The following is a 20,728-nucleotide window of genomic DNA, read 5'->3' as shown; positions in this document are numbered from 1 at the left end:
TAGGGTCAGAGGAGATTGATCTGCCTGGTTCTGAATTTTAAATACCCTTTAAATATGCATTAAGTTCAAATCTTACTCACTTCTGAGCTGTCACACCCAGCTAACGGCACTGATCATTGGGACATGCCAATACCCGAAATAAAAACGTCTGACTGCTAGGCTTTTCACAGTTTATTTAGCAGCTCTGTCTTGTAGTTCTTTTCTGCAGATCTGACATGTAGTTCCGCGGGGAAAGGAAATCTATGGAAAGGAAAGTTACTCTCTGAAGCGTTTCCAACACTGTAGGTCTACAGAAAAAGCCCCACTGGGATAGACCTCGATCTTGCAAAACCCTTTTATCGCAGCTCTTAAAACTCTCCAAGGATGCTTCTGTCACAGAACTGAGGATTGTGTATCCCCCTTACCCACTTGGAGTGTAAAGGTCAAGCATTTGCTCCTATGGGATCTTTGGTCTGTTTATTGTCATAATGTTGTTTTAGTAGCCAGTCTCCGCAGTGGCCCCAATGATTCTCATTGCTTGGAATTCACACTCCTGTCCAGTCCCCTCCAACAATGTATCAGAACTGATCCATGTAACCAATACCATGTGGCAAAAATGACAATGTGTCACTTCCAAGGTCAGGTTATAGAAGCCTGAGCCTCTGTCTCAATTGCCCTCATGCTCTCTCCAACTCACTTATCACTTGCTCTCGGGGAAGACATGTCCTGAGCAGCCCTATGAAGAGGACTGCTGTGGGAGGAACTGAAGCCTCCAACCAGCAGGCATGTGAAGGAGCTTGCAAGTGAATTTTCCAACAGCCAGATCTTCAGAGGCCATAGCCCTTGTTTTTTAAGTGTAGGGTATTTTTATTTTATTATTGCTTCACTGCAACCTCACAAGAGACCTGAACCAGCCCCACCCAGCTAAGCTGCTCCCTGGTTCCTGACCCTTAGAAACTGTATGAGATGATAAATGTGTGTTGTTTTAACTGCTGTGTTTTGGGGTAATTTGTTATGCAGCAATGGGTAACTAGTACAGGCATCTTCAAGTTATGAAACTAGCTTTCTAGAATGCTTCTCCTATGTACCTTTTATGTATTCTTATAGCTAGAGGTAGAAAGATGGAAACATACTGTTCCCATTTATAAATGAAAATGCTCACTCCCCGGATAATGTCATTTGTTGGAAAAGGGGCCAGATAACATTCTTTCTTTCTTTAAACAGCCTTATTGAGATACAGTTTATGCCATCTTATTCACTCATTTAAAGTGTACAGTTCAGTGGTTGTTAGGATATTCGCAAAGTTGTGAAGCCATCACCACAACCTTAGAGCATTTTCATCCCTCCTAAAGGAAACCTCATAGCCATTAGCTGTCATTCCTCATTCTCTCCTGTGTCCCTTCTTCCCCTGTCTCTACCTCTAAGCAGCCATTGATTTCTTTTCTGCCTCTGTGGCTTTGCCTTTTCTGGACATCTCATATAAATGCAGTCCTGCACTATGTAGTCTCTTGTCACTGGCTTCTTTCAGTTTTCATAATGTTTCCAGGGTTCATCCATTGATATGAGTTCATCAAGCTTGTATCGATTACTTTTCATTGTCAGATACTATTTCATTATATGGGTAAATATAGCAGTTTTGTTTATTTGCTCCTCAGTGGATGGACATTTGGGTTATTTTCACCTTTTGGCCGTTATAAATAATGCTGCTGTGAGCATTCATGTGCCAGCTTTTATGTGGACATAGATTTCATTTCTCTTGCATATATCTAGGAGTGGAATTGTTGGGTCATATGGGAATTCTGTTTGGCTTTCTGAGGAAGTGCCAAATTCTTCCCAAGGCACCTGCACCATTCTGCATTCCCATCAGCAATATATGAGGGTTCTAACTTCCCCACATCCTTATCAACCCTTGTTATTTTCTACATTAGTGAGTGTAAAGAGGTATGTCTCGTGTGTGTCTATGTTTTTATTTGCCTTTCCCTTATGATGTTGAGCATCTATTCATGACACAATGTACTCGGTTCAGCTTGGTTCAGCTTGTGTATTCCTTTCCTCAGATCTGGATTCAGGTCTAATCTAGGCACTGCGATTAGGTTGGTTATCATTTCTAGGTCACTGAAAGTCATAAGGAGAATATATCTTATTTAGAGACAAAATATGTCATAAATGCATGTAAATTTATTTCTAATTCAGATTCAGGACTATAGATGTGTTCATCACCCTAGCCTATGTTGGTATCTGTGTTTTCTGTCTTTCATGCTGAGAATACCACATTCAGTGACTCTGGGAATGTGTGAATTGGAATAATTACGTTATTTTACAATATACAGTTTCAGAATAACATCATCAACACTACTACCATCTATATGATTACTGAAAATAGCTTGATTTTTTTAAGCAACTATTTGTATCTTTATGGCATGTCCCATTAGTGATAAACAGGAATATTGTTTTTTTTAAAGTCACTTGGATTAGTTTTTCTCTTTGTGGTTATTTTGGCTAATTTGTTTTAATTTTACTTTTATACTTTTATAGTTTACAAGTTTTATAGTTTGTGCTTTATAATTTTATAGTTTTTACTTTTGTATAAAACTAAAAATTTCTATGGTTTCATAAAATTTTATAATTAAGTAAATATTTACATAGTACCAGCTGAATCTCTTAAAACAAGGTATATTCAAAGATGTTTAGTTTCTGTCTCCTCAACCTTGTTTTTTTCCCTCCTTTGTCATTGCCAACTTTCAAAACATTCAGTTTTTTATATAAGTAGATGTGAATTCTCTTTCTTAAATAATGATATATACTTTCCACCCCGTTTTTTTTTTTAACATAACACTATCTCTACGGCCACTTCATACTAGTATATAGAGATACTTTTCTTCCCTTTCTACAGCTTACTGGTAATCCATAGCTCACATATGCAGTGGTTCTTTCATTCAGTCTGATGAAAGTATGATCACTTTTTTCCACTCTTCTGCTATAAGTGATACTCTAGTGATAAGCTTGAACTTATCAGAAGTGGAATTGCTGTCTATCATTTTGCTAGATATTGACACATTTTCCATTTTTAAAGGTTGTGCCATTTGCATTCTCACCACTGATGTAGAAAGAGGTCCTGTCTCTGCCACAGCCTCACTTGCAGATTATGTTGATATGATGTATCCAGGGTGGTTTTCATTTAAATTTCTATTAGTATGAAGTAAAATATATTTTAAATTATATTTATGTAAACAAATGTAAAGTAAATTTTAAAATATTTACTCTGCTATGAAAACATAATCAGAAATGCAGGGCAAAAAAACAAACTCATCAGAGCAATGTAGAAATATAAACTGTTCTTTACATAAAAATAAATGCTGAATTATTATTTCTGCTGTCATTTTTTACGTATAATTTGGAGTGTTAATTATGAGAAGGTCACTGGATTTTTCTTAGACTGAGAACTTATATCCAGATAATATTTCCATATCAGTACTATAGTAAGAAGTAAAATTTTACTAAATTTGTAAGTTGACTCACTGGATTTAAAGGACTTTTTTCCAACTAACTTCTGGATGTGAATTCCTTGTCCTCCTGCTGTTCTTTTCTCCCCCGGTGTGTCTCTCCCCCATGTTCTGGATAAACACGTAAGTTCTTAGTTACACAAAAATGAGCTTATGGTTATGTTTGTGCACCTGGATAACAAAGTGGACTAATTCCTCTTGGACTTAGTAATTGTCTGCTTTTTATGAAAAAAGAAAATAAGATGAAAACAGGAAAAACAGACAAAGGAATCAGTATCAACTTTTTATTTTTTAACCTCCCACAAGCGTTGAATAAGTAGGATAACTTGTCAGTGGAACTACTGGTCTAACAATGGTCTCTGACACGTTTGTTTTGGAACTGTACAAGCTTCTGAACTGAGTACCAGCAATCTGTAGTGTAGAAATTTTGGACTCAGTTTTCATTGGGCTGAAATTTTTTTTTAATCTAATGACAGTCAGAGATAGCTCTAATCTGGTGGAGGCAACATTAAACTGTTTTCTTACCTTTTAATTAGGAAAAAATTTTAACATGAAATTTACAGAACAGCACTCATATACTCAGTACCTGTATTTTCTGTATAATTGTTGACATTTGCCCTATTCATTTCCTCTGTATTTATCTGGGTATCTCCATATCTATACTTTCTCCTGAGCCATTTGAAATTAAATTATACACGTAGTACTTTCACCAAAATACTTTAGCATAGTCCTCAATCTAGCCTCAATTTTTCTCTCATATCCGACCTTTAAGGTAAGAGAGTGGGTGAAAAATGGGCCAACATAATCAAACACTGGACATTCGTAAAGACAGTAGCAGGCGTGCTGCTGGTTTTCCAAGGCACTGAAAATAAGCACCTTGAAATGTGGGTGACCGCTTTTAGTTCTGAGGGGGAAAGACCAGGGTATTGTCCTTGGAGACTGTGTTCCTGAGAGTATCTGCTCTCCGTTGGTGGAGGACGTGGAGGGGAGCTACTGTGGATGGGTGTGGGTAGCTGGCCCTCTACTCCCAGGATCTAGTAAAAAAAAAAAAAAAGGCTGACTTGCCAGCACTCTCCACTTGCCCCCAAGTTAAGCCTTGGGACTCCACCCCTTTTAAAAACTGATGGAAGAACAATTCATCACTCTGTCTCTTCATCTATTCCCATGCCCTGTCATTATTTATTCACTTTTCTTTTTCACAGTTCTTTCTATAAGCCAGTGACAGCTGTCTCTTCTAACACACACCTCAGATACCTAGAAGATGTACCAGTCTATGCAAACAAAATCTTCTGAGGTCAGTGGTCCAGAGTGTGTGGTCCTGAGAATCACCTGGGAAAATGTTAGAAATACTGATTATAGCACCCTACCCCATGCTGAATCAAAGCCTGCAGGACTAGGGCCCAGCATTCTGTGTATGTTTTAATCAGCCCTACACATGACTCAGATATAGGTCAAATCTGAGGCCATTCGCTGGGTGAAGTCTCATTCTCAGAAGTGATTAAGCCATAGTCAGGTAGCATAGTATAGGCCAAGGAGTGAGAGTCAGGTAATAAGGCTAATCCTTTGCAACACCAGAGGGCAATTTCCAGGCCTCTTCAGGATTTCTGAATGTCTGCAGATGGCTGATGCAGGCTCTGGTAGCACAAGACAAAAGCGAACGATGAATAGCAGCAGCCTGAGTCCAGGATGTTATAGACGTGGGCCAACCCTGAGTCCTCTGTGCACTGGCATCACTGGCGTCACTAGTGAACGGTGTACCGTTTTTCACTCTATTTGCATTTTGTAAACCCGAGTTTAACTTTGCCCTGTAAATAAGAGTGTTTTTTCAGCACACATTTTTTAAAAAAAATCTGCTTTCCCTCCCACGTAGGCACAGTGAATGAGATAAAACGAGTCGTCTTCCTCCTTGCCAGGCATAAATTGTTACTGTTTGCCGTAGGGGGACTCTCTCCTTGAGCTACTTTTAAATCTGTGTTGTAGTCTTTGTGCCAAGGAGGAGATGGGAACTGTGATATCTTAAGGAAGAAGAGGATTATACAAAGGCTACAGGAAGGCATTTTTTTCCTAAAGCAAGTGACCCTTTAGGCTTCTTAAGGTTTCTAGGAAAGTCCCGAATGGGTTTCTCCTTCACCTGTAGGACACAGGCCAGTATCCACAGCTTCTGGACCATTTACCCATGTGGGAAAGGCAGAAAAACCTCTTGGTCTCAGGATTCTGCACCAATACAAACCAGAGGTCTGCTGCCATTGAAGGTGAAGCTAGAAACTTTTTTTTGTGTGTGTGTGTGCCACAGAGCTATCACAAATTCAAGGCAGAATTAGACTGCCATGGGGATTGAGGAAGGGCAGGACTATGAGAAGACCCTACCTTAGAGGCCCAGGTGTGTAGACTTTGCCTAAAATTGAGACAGGTCAGGAGGACTGAGAACCCCACTTGTTCCCACAAAAAGCCTAATGCTGAGTAGCATGCAGTAGGAACCTCCTGCTAGGACAAGAGCAAGAGCTGGCAAGAACCACCCTTCCACGAAGCGCAGGTGTTCAGGGGCTGGCAAAAGATGAAAGTGGAGCAGGAACACTGAGAAGAACTCTGTAGCGTTCCAGGCCTCACACTAAGCACAGGCAGTAGTGGTCCATCATGGGGAGAATCCAAAGCCTGTGGCTCACTGATGTTAAAGACAGCAACAACAAAACCCAAACCCAGCTCAGCGACTGACTAAAGCGACTCAGCCTCCCGTGCTAATGATAATGACCTGACAGAAGAGGCGTGCCCATTTCCATGAGTAAATAGCAGCCTCTATTGTTCTTCTATCACAATGTCTAGTATTCAGTCAAAAGTTTTGTGACACAATAAATGGCTAGAAAAAGACCTATGGTTGAAACCTAAAGCAGCCAGCCAGACTTAGAGATGATCTGGATGTTGGAACTATCACACGGGGATGTTAAAACAACTATGATTGATATGTTAAGGCTCTAGTGGAAAAGGTGGGCAGCAACCATGAATAGATGGGGAATTTTAGCAGGGAGATGGAAACTCAAAAAAAGCCAAATGGAAATGTGGGAGATAAACATGTGCTATCAAAGGTGAGGAATTCTTCAGTAGTTTTATCTGCAGACTTGATGTAGCTGAAGAAAGAATCAGTAAACCTGAAGTTGGGTTAATAAGAAGTTTTCCAACATTGAACACAAATTAAAAACATGTGACATATCCAGGAGCTGTGGAATAATGTCAGTCGGCCTGCCATACATGTGAGTGGTCCCAGAAGAACAGAGAGGAAAATGGGGCAGAAAAAAATATTTGAAGATACAAATGGCTAAGAATTTTACAAAATTAAGGAAGAAGCTCAGAAGCTCTCAAGCTGAATAAATAAACCAAATTTTGTGTATTGGTAATGGAGGGAGGACATCCTGGCAGGGAGGGATGGCTGGAACCGTAAGCTCATTGTCTTGTCCCTTTACGTCCATGTACCACTGAGGATCTTGCTCTGCTTATCACTGCTGTCATCACACTGATAATTTAAGACTTTAACCCTAGTGTACATATAGCGCCAGTGTCCCAGCAAGGGCAGACTGTGTGGGATTACCTAAGCGAGACACAGGAGTGCATTTCTCCATGTGTGTTCAGTGTGAATGGGCAGCATTGCTGCTGTCAGATGTTCAGTTGAGGGGACGGAGGGTTCTCCACCAGCTTTCACTGTATGTATAGCAGAGTAAAGGCTGTGGGAAATAGGGAAGTAAAGAAACCTCTTCAATCTCATGTTCCCCTCAGGTTCCTTTTCCCTGATCTTCACAAAAGATAAACTCTAGAAGGAACAGGCATTTTGTTTGTCTCATTCACCTCTTAGAACAGTGCCTGGTAATTGTTAATTTATTCAGTAAGTATTTAAATGCCAACTATTTGTCAGGCACTTTTCTAGGCATTTGGGTATACTGTTATGCGGTCCTTGCTTTCATGGAGTTTACATTCCAGTGGGGGGATGTGGATAGGAAAATACAAAACAAATGAGAGTATTAAAAAGTAGCACCTTGTATGAGAGAACAAAACAGGGCCATAGGAGAGAGAGTGGCTAGTCTAGGTAGGATGGCAAAGCAGGTGCCCCTGAGCTGGACGCCTTTCTCGTGGTCCTCTGAGTGCCAGCCCCAAGGAGCTCCACATTCTTATGTGACACCAAGTCCAAGAGTGAGAAGCCAGAGTCAGGCACTGTTACCCACTTCAGAGACCTGCCTCTTCCCATGTCACTAGCCCTGACAGTATCTGCCAGCTTCAGAGCAGACCCACGACTGCCTGTGAGGAGCTTTATAAGATGATAGCAAGATAAACGTCATCATCGTAATTCATTCAGCAAATCTTCACTGACTTTCCGGTGGCCAGACGCGACAAGGAGCACAGCAGTGAATACGACGGACAAAGCCCCTTGACCTCGTGGGGGGCGGGGACCCTGATTTTGTCCTGCTGATATTTTGGCCACATGAAGCTCTGGCTCTAAAGAGAAGATGACTTGCTTCCCACCTCCCCATTTGTTTCCTTCTCTTTCCAAAGTCTGTCTGCTTAGCTCCCTGGTTTGGAAAAGGAGACTGGGGTACAGACAGTGGAAAGGTGGTTAATGTGGCTGTATTTCTGTGGATTACTCATAGTCCCCATAGGTTTCTAGAGTGAGGTCACTGGAGAAGCTTTTTCTGAAGAATGAGAAACATGAAACTTGCGTTGCAATTTGTATTCTGCTTAGCCTTCTCCAAACCCCTGCGTTCAGAAACCTCTGGAATTTATTTCCAATGTAATTTTATTGGGAATGATAGAAACAGTAGAGCATTTTCCCACTAACCTCCCTTTCCAGGGAGGCCTCTAAGATGGAGGATATTGCTTTAGCCCTTTGCTGAATGGTCAGAGAGAGCGCCATTAGCAGCACACTAATGTCTTCACAGTCTGGGAATAAATCAGGCTGCATGTGTGTTTGTTCAGCTCCCAACACAGATGCAGTGCGTGCTTTCTGCTCTGTTAAGGCAATGATGTCATTCTAGCTGTGTGAAAAATGACTTTAAAAGGTGGTTGGGTTTTAGTGGTGCTGTCAATTTTTACTTTGTCTGGCCTTTAATATGTACATTTCACACTTGAACATGCACTGGCAGTGATTTTTAAGTATTCCATTTATTACTAACAATTTTAAGGACTTTCAATAAAATAGAAATTAATACACTTGTTAATTAGCATTTGTTTATGATAATTGTGATTAATCTCTTGATGACTTGAACATGAGAAAAAAAATTTTGAGAATGATGAAAGGATTTTTTAATATGATGATTTTAATACGATGGTTCCTTGTGATGAATGTCCAGTTGGTGAGAACTTCATGTTTCTCTCTTTTTTTTTTTTTTTAGTTTGGTTCTGATTTCAGTTCAGCACACATTTGTTGAATATATGCTAGGCTTTGTGTTTTATAAGGAGCAAAATTTAAAGATCTGCCCTTGTATGGGAGGTTAGAATTCCAAAATCACACTGGGCAACTTAGCACATGCTTTTGGAAATGTGCACACAGCCTAAGTCTTTGAGAGGGGTGAGTCTGAGCTAGAGTCTGTTAACTTAAGCAAGAGAAACAGTTTTTTGAGTTTTTTTTCCCCCTAATATCTTTTAGCTTTTTCTCAGTTTTGGAATGTTTTGATCACTTGAAGCCACTATGAATGAAATTGTGTGAAGTCAGATACTCATCTTTCTGGAATTCTCCCGTCCTCTTTTATTTTTATTTAGCAGCATTGATGGAAAGGAATTCCAGAAATAGAGTGATGTGGATGTATAAGTGGGACTACAATCATGAAGTAGGCGGGGAGCTGGAGCAAATAAGCAAATGCATCTGCCTCCTCCAGAGAGTTACTTCTTTACACTGTGTTCTACTGGGTTACCATGATAATCATGTCAAACGAGAGAACTGCTCTTTCTCACTCCTCTCCTAGTCCAGCCAAAGAGTATTAATACCAACATTAGATTCAGAGCAAAGTGGCTTTGAGGTTTGGTTTTGGTTTCTGAATGATCCAGGTAAATTGAGTGATTTCCCTAGTTTACTTTTGTAGGTGGAGAAGACACTGTTTTGTTTAGTTATTAATCCTGCAAACATTTTAGTCCTCTGTGCCAGGCACAGTTCTAGAAACAGAGGATCAGAAATAAGACATGGACTCTACCTTACTGCACAGTGTAAAGTGCTCACTGGGAGCTCCATTCAGTTGGGGAAGCAAGGCTCACAGATACAAGACACATAAAGAATATGAAAGAGAATATGCAATTAAGTGCTACATAGCACATTTGCAGTACATTCAGTCCACAAGTAACACCTGTTATGAGTCAGATAAAGCTACTCTATCAAAATACAGACTTTAAAGAAATATATTTATATAGTTTCTGTTTAGAGAAGAGAAAGATTGCTAAGCAATGTAGGTAGTTGAGACATACAGTGAAAATATTCCTGTTTTCCGAGTCTTTGTAGCAACAGTGTTTGTATTGTGACCAATTTCAACCAGAAAAATGGGAAAATAGCCAAAGATCATTTACTGTGAGGAAAAACTAGGTGAAAAGGACTGCCAAAACTGCTGCTTCTGCCCCAAATTGAACGCATAATCCAAAGCCTGCTTGCTTTCAGTCACCAGAAAACCGTTGCTCTAGGTCTGACTTTGCAATAAGCAGTTTGGTGACTTTCACAAATCACTTGATCTTTTTGTGCTAAAGTTTTTCTTTTGTCCAAAACCTAACTCTCTTTAGAGACTCAGATCCAATGCTGACTCCTCTGTGAAGCTTTTTCTGATCTCCTGTCTTCCTCCATGCCCTCCCGCTTCATCCCCTTTCACCACCTAATTGTCTCAAAGGATGCTTTCTGACTCCTAAATTCCCTTCATCTTTGAGTTGTACCTCTTTTCTATGGTACTTACCACTTTGACCTTATATCGTATCATTTTTTACATCAAGTTACACTATTTTCTATATGTCTAGATGCCAATCAATGGTCCTGGTCAATTTAAAGGATTTTTTGTGTGTGGTTGGTTTTGCATCTTGCTTTGGTGACAGATGCCGAAGTTTTACAGGGTAAAAAGAGTGATTTAAAATGCCAGGCCTTTTAAGTACTATGTCGTATCATATTTCACTCATACTTGCACAAGTGGTGACAGCCCCAGGTGAAAAGGATTCATAATTGGAGTTTTTTATACAGTAGTAAATATAAAAATTGCTTCTCTTAGCAACTTAAAAATCTTTTAGCTCAACATTTGTTGACAGTATACATTGTATATATTCCATAGAAAGCTTTTATTTTAAGGATTAGACTCACTTTTGTTTGAAATTGGAAAGTGTACTAGATTTTAATGCTTTCAGGAATTAATGTCAAGATTAGAATTCCCAACATAGGCTCACTTGAAGCACTTGAAATAATATTAAGTTAGCCCTGTCTGAAATTACAGCATCTTTTTAGTATGTTATTTCTGTTTTACCTACAATAAGTGAGTTTTAGTACAGTAAAATAAACAACTTTTTGGTTCTGTTTACTGACAGCCAACTCATTCTGCTTTACTAGTTTTCCCTTCTTCCTCAGCTTGTAAGTGTCGGGGCACCCAGGGCTCAGTACTTGACCCTGTTCTCCATCTATGCTAACTTGCTCCATGACCCAATCTCTGCCGTAGCTTTATCTCCCTTTTTCTAATTGTTATTTCAAATTTACATGCCTAGGACCAAATTCCTTATCCCCATCTCTACCCAAGTTCCCCCCCAAATCAATCTGTCATCAAATCCTATTAAGTTCTACCTTGAAATGTATCTAGAATAGAACTCTTTCTTACCACCTCCACAGCTACCAAACCACCATCATTTCTATACTGAGTTACTGCATTTCAAAAAGCCTCTAATGAGCTTTTACTAAGGAACTTTAACTCATTCTTTCATAATGAAGTAGAGCTGTCCTTTCTGAAGAGATGTCATTTGCACCAGAGTATGTGAAGTTCTAAAACTTGGGTTTTTCTCAACTTGGGTTACATCATTGATATAATTTGCATGTATTTTTTTAAGTTCTCAGAGACGATGCTCATAAGATCCTGCTCTCTCCCGTAATGCCTTGACCTTATAATTCTTCCTATCATGCCCTGATGAGTGCTTTGTACTAAGTGAGTTCCCAGCAGATACTGTTGAGCAACTTCTGTGTCTGGGCTGTGAATAAGTCATATGGTTTACTCCACTCTTTGGAGATAATATCTCTTTGTGTATGTATCTTGCTCTGTTAGGGTGACTGTTTATTAGTGTCCTTCTCTGTCCTTTAGTCTCTCTCCTCCCATATTGCTTCTGCCTTTACTTATTTAATGTTTGTGTTTTCCTTGCTCTTTAAATATTAGCGTCACTAATAAGATTGTTGTTCTCATTCTGTCACTTATGATGCCGGTTGCAATCAGTATTTTGATGATAATTTCAAAATTGTCCTTTGTATACTTGCTCACTCTGTTTATCTAACCATTTGTGCATGTATCCTTCAAGCCCTTATCCTACCTTAGTACATTTTGAACCTGTATTATCATTATCACTAGGCTCTGTTCTGTAATATCAAGTCAGAATTCAGACTATGTAGTATGAGCTATGTGATGCATCATTTAATCAATGTTAATTTGGAAATGAAAATAATGGTACATATTGCATACAACCACGTTATGGTATAATCTCTACATACACTTTTCTTTGGTGATTTGAATGGGATTTGAATGTGATTTTTATCTAGATGATGCCTATTGAAATGTAACAGTAACTTTTTATATTTTATACCATTAATAAGACAGATAATTCCTTTAGACTAGATTTCCTAAAAATGTGCTTTTTTTTAATGTTTGAAATGTTTGAGATAGTCATGAATATCTAAGGGACAGATTTGTATTGTTGAATAAGATAGAATTTTGATTTGATAATATTTTTTGTGGCTTCATTTCAGTAGTCATCTCTTTGTTCTAAATTATTTCTGGGCTAATTTATTCCCTAAGATTTACTAGGGTTAGCTTTGCTCAGGCAATATAGAGATTTGTAACATGACATATCATCGTAACCAGGTAGGGTAAAATAGATGCCAAAATTTGAATGCGAGGTTAAATGAGTTGGGCATACTCTTTAGACAGTGTACATGCCATGCATTGACAATATACGTCAAGAAGACTAATATGATAGAAGCAAGAAGTGAATAGTATGGATTGAAAAAGTAAGAGCAAGGAAGTAGAGAGTCCAATTAGGAGTTTATTACAAATCTAGACTCAGGAGATTTTATTTTTTAATTAGAATGTCATTAAACATAAGATGTGATTACATATGGGGGACAAAAGAGAGAAGAATAAAAAGTAGAAGAAGAGCCCTCATTCATTGCTCGTGGGATTGTACAATGGTTACAACCACTGTGAAAAGCAGTTTGGTGGTTCCTCAGTGACTTAAACATAGAATTACCATATTATACAGCAGTTCCACTCCTGGGTCTACTCAGAAGATAAAAGCAGGTGTTCAAACAAGTGTGCACACATTTTTTATAGCAGCACTATTCACAATAGCCATGAAATAGCCCAAATGTCCATCACCTAATGAATGGATATCCATACAATGGAATATTATTCACTAATAAAAAGGAATGAAGTACTGATTCATGCTACAAAATGGATGAACCCTGAAAGCATTATGCAAAATGAAAGAAACCAGACATATAAGGCCACATATTTTATGGGCTGAAATATCCAGGGTAGGCAAATTCATAGAGACAGAAAGAGGTTAGTAGTTGCCAGAGACTGGGCAGAGTGGGGAGTCGGGAGTGATTGTTTAATAGGTTTAGGTTTTCCTTTGGGGATGATGAAAATATTAAGGAACTCTAGGTAGCAGTGATAGTTGCACAACATTGTGAACATACTGAGTGCCACTGAATTTTAAAATGGTTAAAATGATAAATTTTATTTCATATATGTTTTGCCATAATTTTTAAAAATAACTTAAAATTAAGCTATTTTTTTTTAAGTGATGCTAGAGTAAGAATCATGGACTTAAATGCTTTCAGGTCCCTGGGAGTTGTAGGATACAGAGGTTGCAAGTGAGGGAATGTGGTGAACCAGGCAATCAGAATGCAGGCCAAATAAAACATGACTGTGGGCTGTGGTTCTCAACCTCTGTTACAGAGTGAACTGAGCAGCAATGATGTGATGTCAAGTATATTCTTTATGGTAGAATCAGACTCAGCTGTTGTGTAAGAGTAGAGGGTAATTCTAACTTGTTTACCCCATGTGTTCACCATTCAGCATGGTGCCTAGCCAACACACACAGATGCTCAGAAGGCATTCGTTGGATGAAAACTAAATTAAAAATAAGTAAATAAATAAAGACTGGGCAGTAAGTCTATTGTATTCCTTTTCTCAGCCAAGTCGATCTCCATTTACCCTACCCCCAATTAATCAGTTTGCAAATTTTAATGATCTGTATTTTTAATATCTCTTGAATATGTTTTTTCTCCTATATCCTCTATCCTTTTCTCACTGCCAACTCAGGCCCATGACATTTCTTGCCTGAGATTACTGCAACAAATTCCTAAAGGTCTCCCTTCCTCTAAGCTTGCCTTCATTTATTCTCTTCAACATACGGTAAACCACAGCGTCCTGCTTAAAATCCTGCAGTGCTTTCAGATGGAGTCTGAAGGTGGTGGGGAAAACACCTGTAATGTATTGCCCCTTCCTCATCTGCTGATCCTCATCTCAGACCTCTGTCATGCCAGCCGCTGGGAACTTCCCAGGGTTACTGATGCACGCCCTCCTGTCTTTGACACGCTCTTCTTTTTCCATAGAATGCCCTTCAGCCTTTGTTGTCCTTCCATCCTTTAAGACTTTGGTTCCTCCAAGAAACTTTCCTAACCAGTTCAGTCTCAGAGAGGGCCTCCTATTTTGGCTTTTATCTGTGCCCACAGCACCCTGCATTTCTTTTATGTCACTTACCTCACTGGTGTATCGTGATGTTTACTTGTCTGATTCCCTTGTCACATTGCTAACTCCCTGAGGCTAGAAACCACATCTATCTCCAGTGCCTGGCACATGGCAGCCACCCAGCAAAGGCAACCCTGATCACTATTACAAACAACTAACTTATTATATGGTGATCACATACTCAGTGTATTTTAAATGAGAATGCTTTAAGAGGTTCAAGGTAGGATATAAGTGTTAGATATGTAAGAAATGCCAATCAAGAATTCAAATGAGAGAAATTTTTCGTGAAAGAGATGGCATTTGGCATGAGCAGGGACCACGTGTTAGGCTTTGAGGCTATCAGGACCCTACCTAGTACTGGGGACTGGTACTACCCAGCCATCAGTAGCCGTTAGTTGATTCCCCCTTATAAACAGGCATTTCCAAGAAGTATTCTGAATTTTAGTCTATTTTCTTTTGTGATTTAAGATGAAGCAACACTACCTCTAAAACTGTACCTGACAGTGGACTCACTGTTACAGTGAGCTTCAGAAATAAATATCGAGGCACTAGTGTGGCCCAGCTTCGTGAAAGCTGTCATCTAGTTTTAGTGAAAAATGATTAAGGTCCTAAAACTGCTTTTTGCCTTTCAGAAGTGGCTTCACACACGTATTTGAAAATGGAATGTTAATACATAAGAAGCAGGCAGCAGGTTGACTCTTAGACTCCCCTTGTACTTGTTAGTTCATTTCAGGGCGCTCTTAAGTATAAGTTGTAAATCGTAATCAGGCTATATTAAGAGGCTAAATAGAAGGTTATAATCTTACCCTCCTCCCCATTTCCATACTCCAAGAGACTAAAATAAAACACATCTATCTGCATTGCACTCAATAAAAATGCACACTTTAGAGTCACATAATTGAGAAATACATTCTTAAGTAGGAAATGCTGATTAAGATTGTCATTTTAGAAAACACAAAGGTTATTTGTGTTTTTGTTTCCTTCTGTAAAAGACGTTTTTCTTTTTAAATTATGTGAGAGCTGAGATGTTTATTTTTACTGTGGACTGCTAAGTGTTGGGGTTTCTTTTAATCAATACTTAGATTGCTAAAATCGTGAGGCATCTCTTGCCATGCTTATTACACATAGATCTTTAAAAATGACAGACTGTAAGACATGTACATTGATAAATCCACACTGGAAAAAGAAAGATTTTTATTTCATTGTGGATTCTCCCCTAGAACTACCATCAAATCTACTTATTTAAAACTATTATTGTAAGATGGGAAAAGAGTTATGATGTATTAAAATCCTTTGGGATTGCTTTTAAATGCAGACATTTTTTTTTTCCGGGTGACATTATTTTTATTGATGGTAAGTGCAAGCAGGTGTGAGTGGCTGTTCCTCTTTCAGAGGGTGCTGAGCTGAAGAAGCTGGGAAGGGAGGGCCAGAGCTGGACTGTGGATGCAGGATTCACTCCTTACTTGGGTGGGAATGCTGCCTTCGCAGAGGAAGATTTACTGAGGGACCAGGCAGAGCACGGGGGAGGCCGGCGGCACCAGCCATCAGGCCGCACTTTCTATCTGAAGAAGAGCCGCGTCGGCAGCCTCAGGTCTCCGGGGGTCTTCCTCGGTGCCTCGTGGAGGTTCTGGCTCTGGCTTGGCCTCCAGCGCAGGCCGGGCTTCGGGCTGGCCCTCAGCACTCCGGCCGGGCCCAAGGCGAGGTGGCTTAACAGGCGTGGGTGCCTGCGCAGCAGGGCCTTTACGGCCCTAAAAGGCCCCTCGCAGGCGCTGGACCTTCTGCACCCGGTGCGCCGCAGCCGCCGCGCCCTGGCCTCCGCGGGCTCCTCGTCGGAGCGCTCCTCGGCTTCGGCCTCGGGCTGCTCTGGGCCAGCTTCGGCCTGTTCCGCCGGGCCTGAGGGCTCCGACGCCTTCTGGAAGGCTCTGGCTGGGAGTTCTGCCTCTTAAAGAGCAGAACGCGGAGCTTCCCGCGCCCGCGGTCGGCCTCCCGCCACGGCCCCGGGCCGGCGCGGCGCCCGGCTCTCCTGGGCAGCACCTGCGCGCGCGCCCACTCGCTCCGCCCCGGCCCGCAGCCGCGCCGGCGTGCTGCTCGCGGTGTGGTGGCTGCGACTCAGCGCGCCCGAGCCACTCTGGACGCGGCTCACGGGGCCGGCCAGGCCCCCCTGCCGCTCGCGCGGCGCCTCCAACATGGTGGCCAGCTTCCCAGCAGGGTCACCGCGGCGACCGTGTGCACCGGGCCCTCGGGCCCAGGCCCCGGCTCCAGCGCACTCTCCCCGATGACCCCCGACCGTCCCGCTTGCTCTCCGCGCAGCCGCTGGCTGCGCTCTGGGCTGGGGCTGCCTTTCCCGGCTCCTCCCCAGCTCCGGCCCTGAAGAACATTTTTTAAGCAACTTAATTAACCTTTGGTCTATGCTAACCACAGCAAAAAGAAGTTTGCAAGGTTGTGAAGCAACTAAAATTCTCTGACAGTCTTGTTGAATATATAAATTGATACAACCACTCTAGAAAATTATCTGGTAGTTTTTTATAAGATTAAACCTACACCTACTTTGTGACCCAACAATTTTGCCGTGAGGTGTTTATCCAAGAAAAATGAAAACGTAGGTCATAAAAAGACTAGTACAAAGCTGTGATTTTTGTAGAAATTTGTAGAAAGTCTACATTTGGTCACCTGACCAAAGGTCTGTGGCGTTTGACCTGCTGCAGGGAAAGCCCGTCTGCTAGCGCTGACACACGTGCGTTTCTGTCATCGGTCGTGTGCGCCAGTAGGACCCTGCTACTTGATGGCCGGGTAGAACTCAGAAGAGGCCTGCAGAGTCAGGAGCAGCTTTTCCTATTCAATGACCTGTTCGTTGTGGCCACAATCAAGTGAGTATGCTCTATACACTCTCCCCTGGTTGTCATTATAAAATTGCATTTCCACTGACAAAGGCAACCTTTCTGTTCTTTGCTTACTATGAGACTATCTGGACTCTGTTACTATAGCTAATATCTGAAGTGAGTTTTATGTTTGGTTTGGTTTGGTTTTGAAAAGAGTGTTTCAGTTATTTATTCATTCAATAGGTGTTCATTTAGACCCCACTCTGTGCCATGTTCTCTGTAAATACAGGGGATGCAAAGAAGACTGTGATGGACATGATCCCTGCTTTTGTATTTTTTATGTGTAGACATTATCTTCATTGTTACTTTTAGCAGTTTATTCTTTAAACACTTTTTAGAATCCTAAACGTTACAGTTTGGACTCCAGACATTTTCTCCCAAGACACTGAGGTAAGCCTCAATTGCCCAAATGTCCTTTCCCTTTCCTTTTATACACTGTGGGCCTCTGAATTCTTATACATCAACAAGGACTCCTTTCTCTGAGTTGTTGTGCAGAGGTAGAAATGAATACTGTGCTTAGGACACGTGATGTTGTAGAACTCAGCCTGATTGGCCAACCGTTTTACATCACACCAGTCATTGTTACTCCATAATCAAGATGCTGTTCAATTGGTTTGTAAAACATTCACTCCACCTAATTCCAGTCGCCCAGCACTCTGGACTGAGTGTGTAGTGTCAGCGTGGTAGCCTGAGTCAGGTCCAGCACACTTTGCTGTGATAACACAGAACAGTGAGAGCCGACTGGCCAGCATCCTGTTTACTGGAGGCCTAGTCCACAGCTCTGCAGGTCTGCATGGCAAGAGGAATCAGCTGCCCACTATCTGAAGTGATTTCTTGGGGTCAGTAGAGTCTCTCTCTCAGTCTCTGCTTCCTTGATGCTTTCATTCTAATGTGTGGGGGCAGACATTACAAATTGTACTTAGTGTTGAGAAGAAAATAGAGTGCTGGTTGAAGTGAAATATGGGATATATGTTAGGTAGGTGTAGTCAAGGGGGAAAAAAATCAATGAAGATATTCAGATATTAGGAAGATGGGCAGAGGAGACAGCAGGTACAAAGGTGGTGGGGAAAGCTTTGACCTTTGGAGGAATTAAAAGAAAGCCTGTCACTGGAGCATGATAAGCAGGGGAAGTAGGCAAGGATCAGCTTATCAGGACCTTTGGGGGCTGCTTTAATTGTCTGTTGTCATACAACAAATTATCCCAAAACACAACAGCTTATGAGTATGAATGTCTTTGTACATTTTCTCTGAGCCAAGAATCTGAAAGTGGCTTAGCTGGTCGTTCTGGCTCAGAGGCTCTCATGAGGTTGCAGTCAAACTGTTGACCATGGTGACAGTCATGTCAGAGCTTAAATGGAGCTAGAGAATCCCCTTCCCATCTCACTCAGTGGGGCTGGCAGGCCTCAGGTCCTCAGCGGCTGTTGGCCCAGGGCTGTAGGTCTTCTCCAGGTAGGTCTCCTCAAAGTGAAAGATCCAAGAACGTGAGGAAGAGAGTACATAAGGGAAAGACCACCCAAAACAGAAGCTGCAGTCTTATAACCTGTTTCGGCAGTGGCGTACCATCATTTCCAGTGTCTGCTGCTGGCCACAGAGACCAACCTTGGTGCAGTTGGGAGGGAACTAAACAAGGGTATGAATATCAGAAAACAGGCATCATTGGGGACGATTTTGGAGGCCGGGTACCACAAGGGCTATGATGGGAGTTTGGACTTTATTCCAAAGGGTTTTAATTAGTTCATATTTTAAAAATATTGTTCCGGCTATGACAGATAATGGATTAGAGGGTTGGCAAGAGTAGAAGCAGGGAGACTCAACAGGAGGTTATTGTCCTAGACCTGATAAGAGATAGTGAGGGCCTTAACTGGGGAAATGGCAGTTACATGAAGGATACCAACATATTTGGAATATACTGTAGAGGTAACCAAAAGAATTCACTTTTCACACAACACTAAATGCCAATGCAGTTAACATCCAGCCTAGAAAACAGTGGTTGCAACTTGCTCCATCCCCCATTCTTATTGTTTATGAAACATCCTAAAAGGTAAGAGTCGTTTAACAAATCCAGCCTCATCAAAGAGATTGTTAGTCACTAGAGAATAGTAAACACTTTTTTCTACTATCCACATTCTCACACCTAAGTTACACAATGTCATAGATAAGACATGGTTGGGGAGGAGATCCAGACAGTGGAGTGGGAGGACGGTGAGCTCACCTACCCCCAAGAACATATCAAAAGTACAGCTACATGTGGAGCAATTCTCACTGAAAAGCTGGAGACTGGCAGAAAGACTTTTCTACAACCAAGGCTGCAAAGAAAGATCTGCAAGAAGTCAGGTAGAAAGGCAGGAGAAACAATCAGGTCGGGGCCCCCACCCCTAGGAGGGGACACAGAAGATGGGGGTATCATGGGCTTGCAAATCTTACCTGGGGAACGAGTGATTTGAAACATGTATTGGGCATCCTAGCCAATACCAAGAAGACAAGTCCCTTTGAAAACCAGTAGGAGGGCTGTAAGAAACCGAGAGTCCACTCATGAAGAATGTGCACACACTCTTGCTTACTCCTCAAACCAAGTGGAGGAAGCAGATTAAAACTGCCCAGGGCTCTGACCCAGTGCACACCCCGGCATCGTCTCTGACTAGCTCAACTCCCAACCAGGGTGTTACCAAGAAGAGTGTGCACTTGGAGGACACAGAACCAGCTTAGACACAGCACTGCAATTGAATGAGCCAAGGACATTTATCACTGGCACTCATGTAGGTGACAGTTTGGGAGCTGTCTGGAGCTCTGACTGGTATACTGGGGACTGCCCCAGTGTGCACCCCAGCTGCACCAGGTAGCCATGCCAAATTCCTCTTACTCCATCACTGCTCCCCTCTGTGGCAAAGGTGCCACTGCTGGGAGAAGGAAGTACACATTTAGAGGGAACAGAACTAGCTCAGACCTGACCCTCAGGGTTTCTGTTCCAACACCTTTGGACCTGACCCTAGCCCCAGTAGGGTGGTGATGGCCACTGAGCATAGGAGAAGCTCCAGCTCACACCTGGCTCAGGGTGTAGCCACTCCATCTCCAGCCCTACCTCTCACCAAGGTGATAGGTGGCAGCGTATCCTGGGAGAAGACATGACCCACACTCAGTTAAGATCCAGCTCTCCCACCAAAGCCACTCAGAATGCACAGACTTGCATAGGTATGCTCCCATACAAGGACACCCTTTTAATGAGATAAGTAACTGTTTCACCTAATTTCATAGAGACAGAGAAAGTTAGACAAAATAAAAAGACATAGGAGTTTGTTTCAAACAAAAAGCAAACAAAAAACCCTAAAAAACAACAAATGAAACAGATAAAGAACATACCAGATAAAGAGTTCAAAGCATTAGTAGTCAAAATGTTGCCTGAACTTGGGAAAAGAATAGATAA

At 41.5% G+C, this 20,728-nt stretch overlaps 1 protein-coding gene, 1 long non-coding RNA gene and 2 pseudogenes across 5 annotated transcripts in view; 1 reads left to right on the top strand and 3 right to left on the bottom strand.

The window, feature by feature from the left end:
• LOC116278448 (rho GTPase-activating protein 20-like) overlaps positions 1–20,728 on the top strand; it is a 70,761-nt gene that overhangs the window by 8,942 nt on the left and 41,091 nt on the right. For 2 of the 4 annotated variants that reach the window (XM_072948275.1, XM_072948274.1), the window contains exon 3: positions 17,134–17,295. The exons of 1 other annotated variant lie outside the window; for it this stretch is intronic. In XM_072948275.1, coding sequence (XP_072804376.1) covers positions 17,134–17,295 — 162 coding nt within the window. Of the gene's footprint in view, positions 1–17,133; positions 17,296–18,049; positions 18,147–20,728 lie in introns of those variants that run through there. One more of the 4 variants, XM_072948277.1, reaches the window with a different exon arrangement.
• On the bottom strand, positions 157–782 carry LOC140688650 (uncharacterized). Its single transcript, XR_012063363.1, has 2 exons — positions 677–782; positions 157–240 (listed from the first exon to the last, which is right to left on the bottom strand). It is a non-coding gene; the product is annotated as an uncharacterized lncRNA (long non-coding RNA).
• On the bottom strand, positions 183–321 carry LOC140688833 (small nucleolar RNA SNORA18; annotated as a pseudogene).
• Positions 15,973–17,036, bottom strand: LOC140688564 (caveolae-associated protein 3 pseudogene; annotated as a pseudogene).

Source organism: Vicugna pacos, chromosome 23 (assembly GCF_048564905.1).
Source record: "Vicugna pacos chromosome 23, VicPac4, whole genome shotgun sequence".
NCBI lineage: Eukaryota > Metazoa > Chordata > Mammalia > Artiodactyla > Camelidae > Vicugna > Vicugna pacos.
This window is presented reverse-complemented; position numbering and strand designations above follow the sequence as displayed.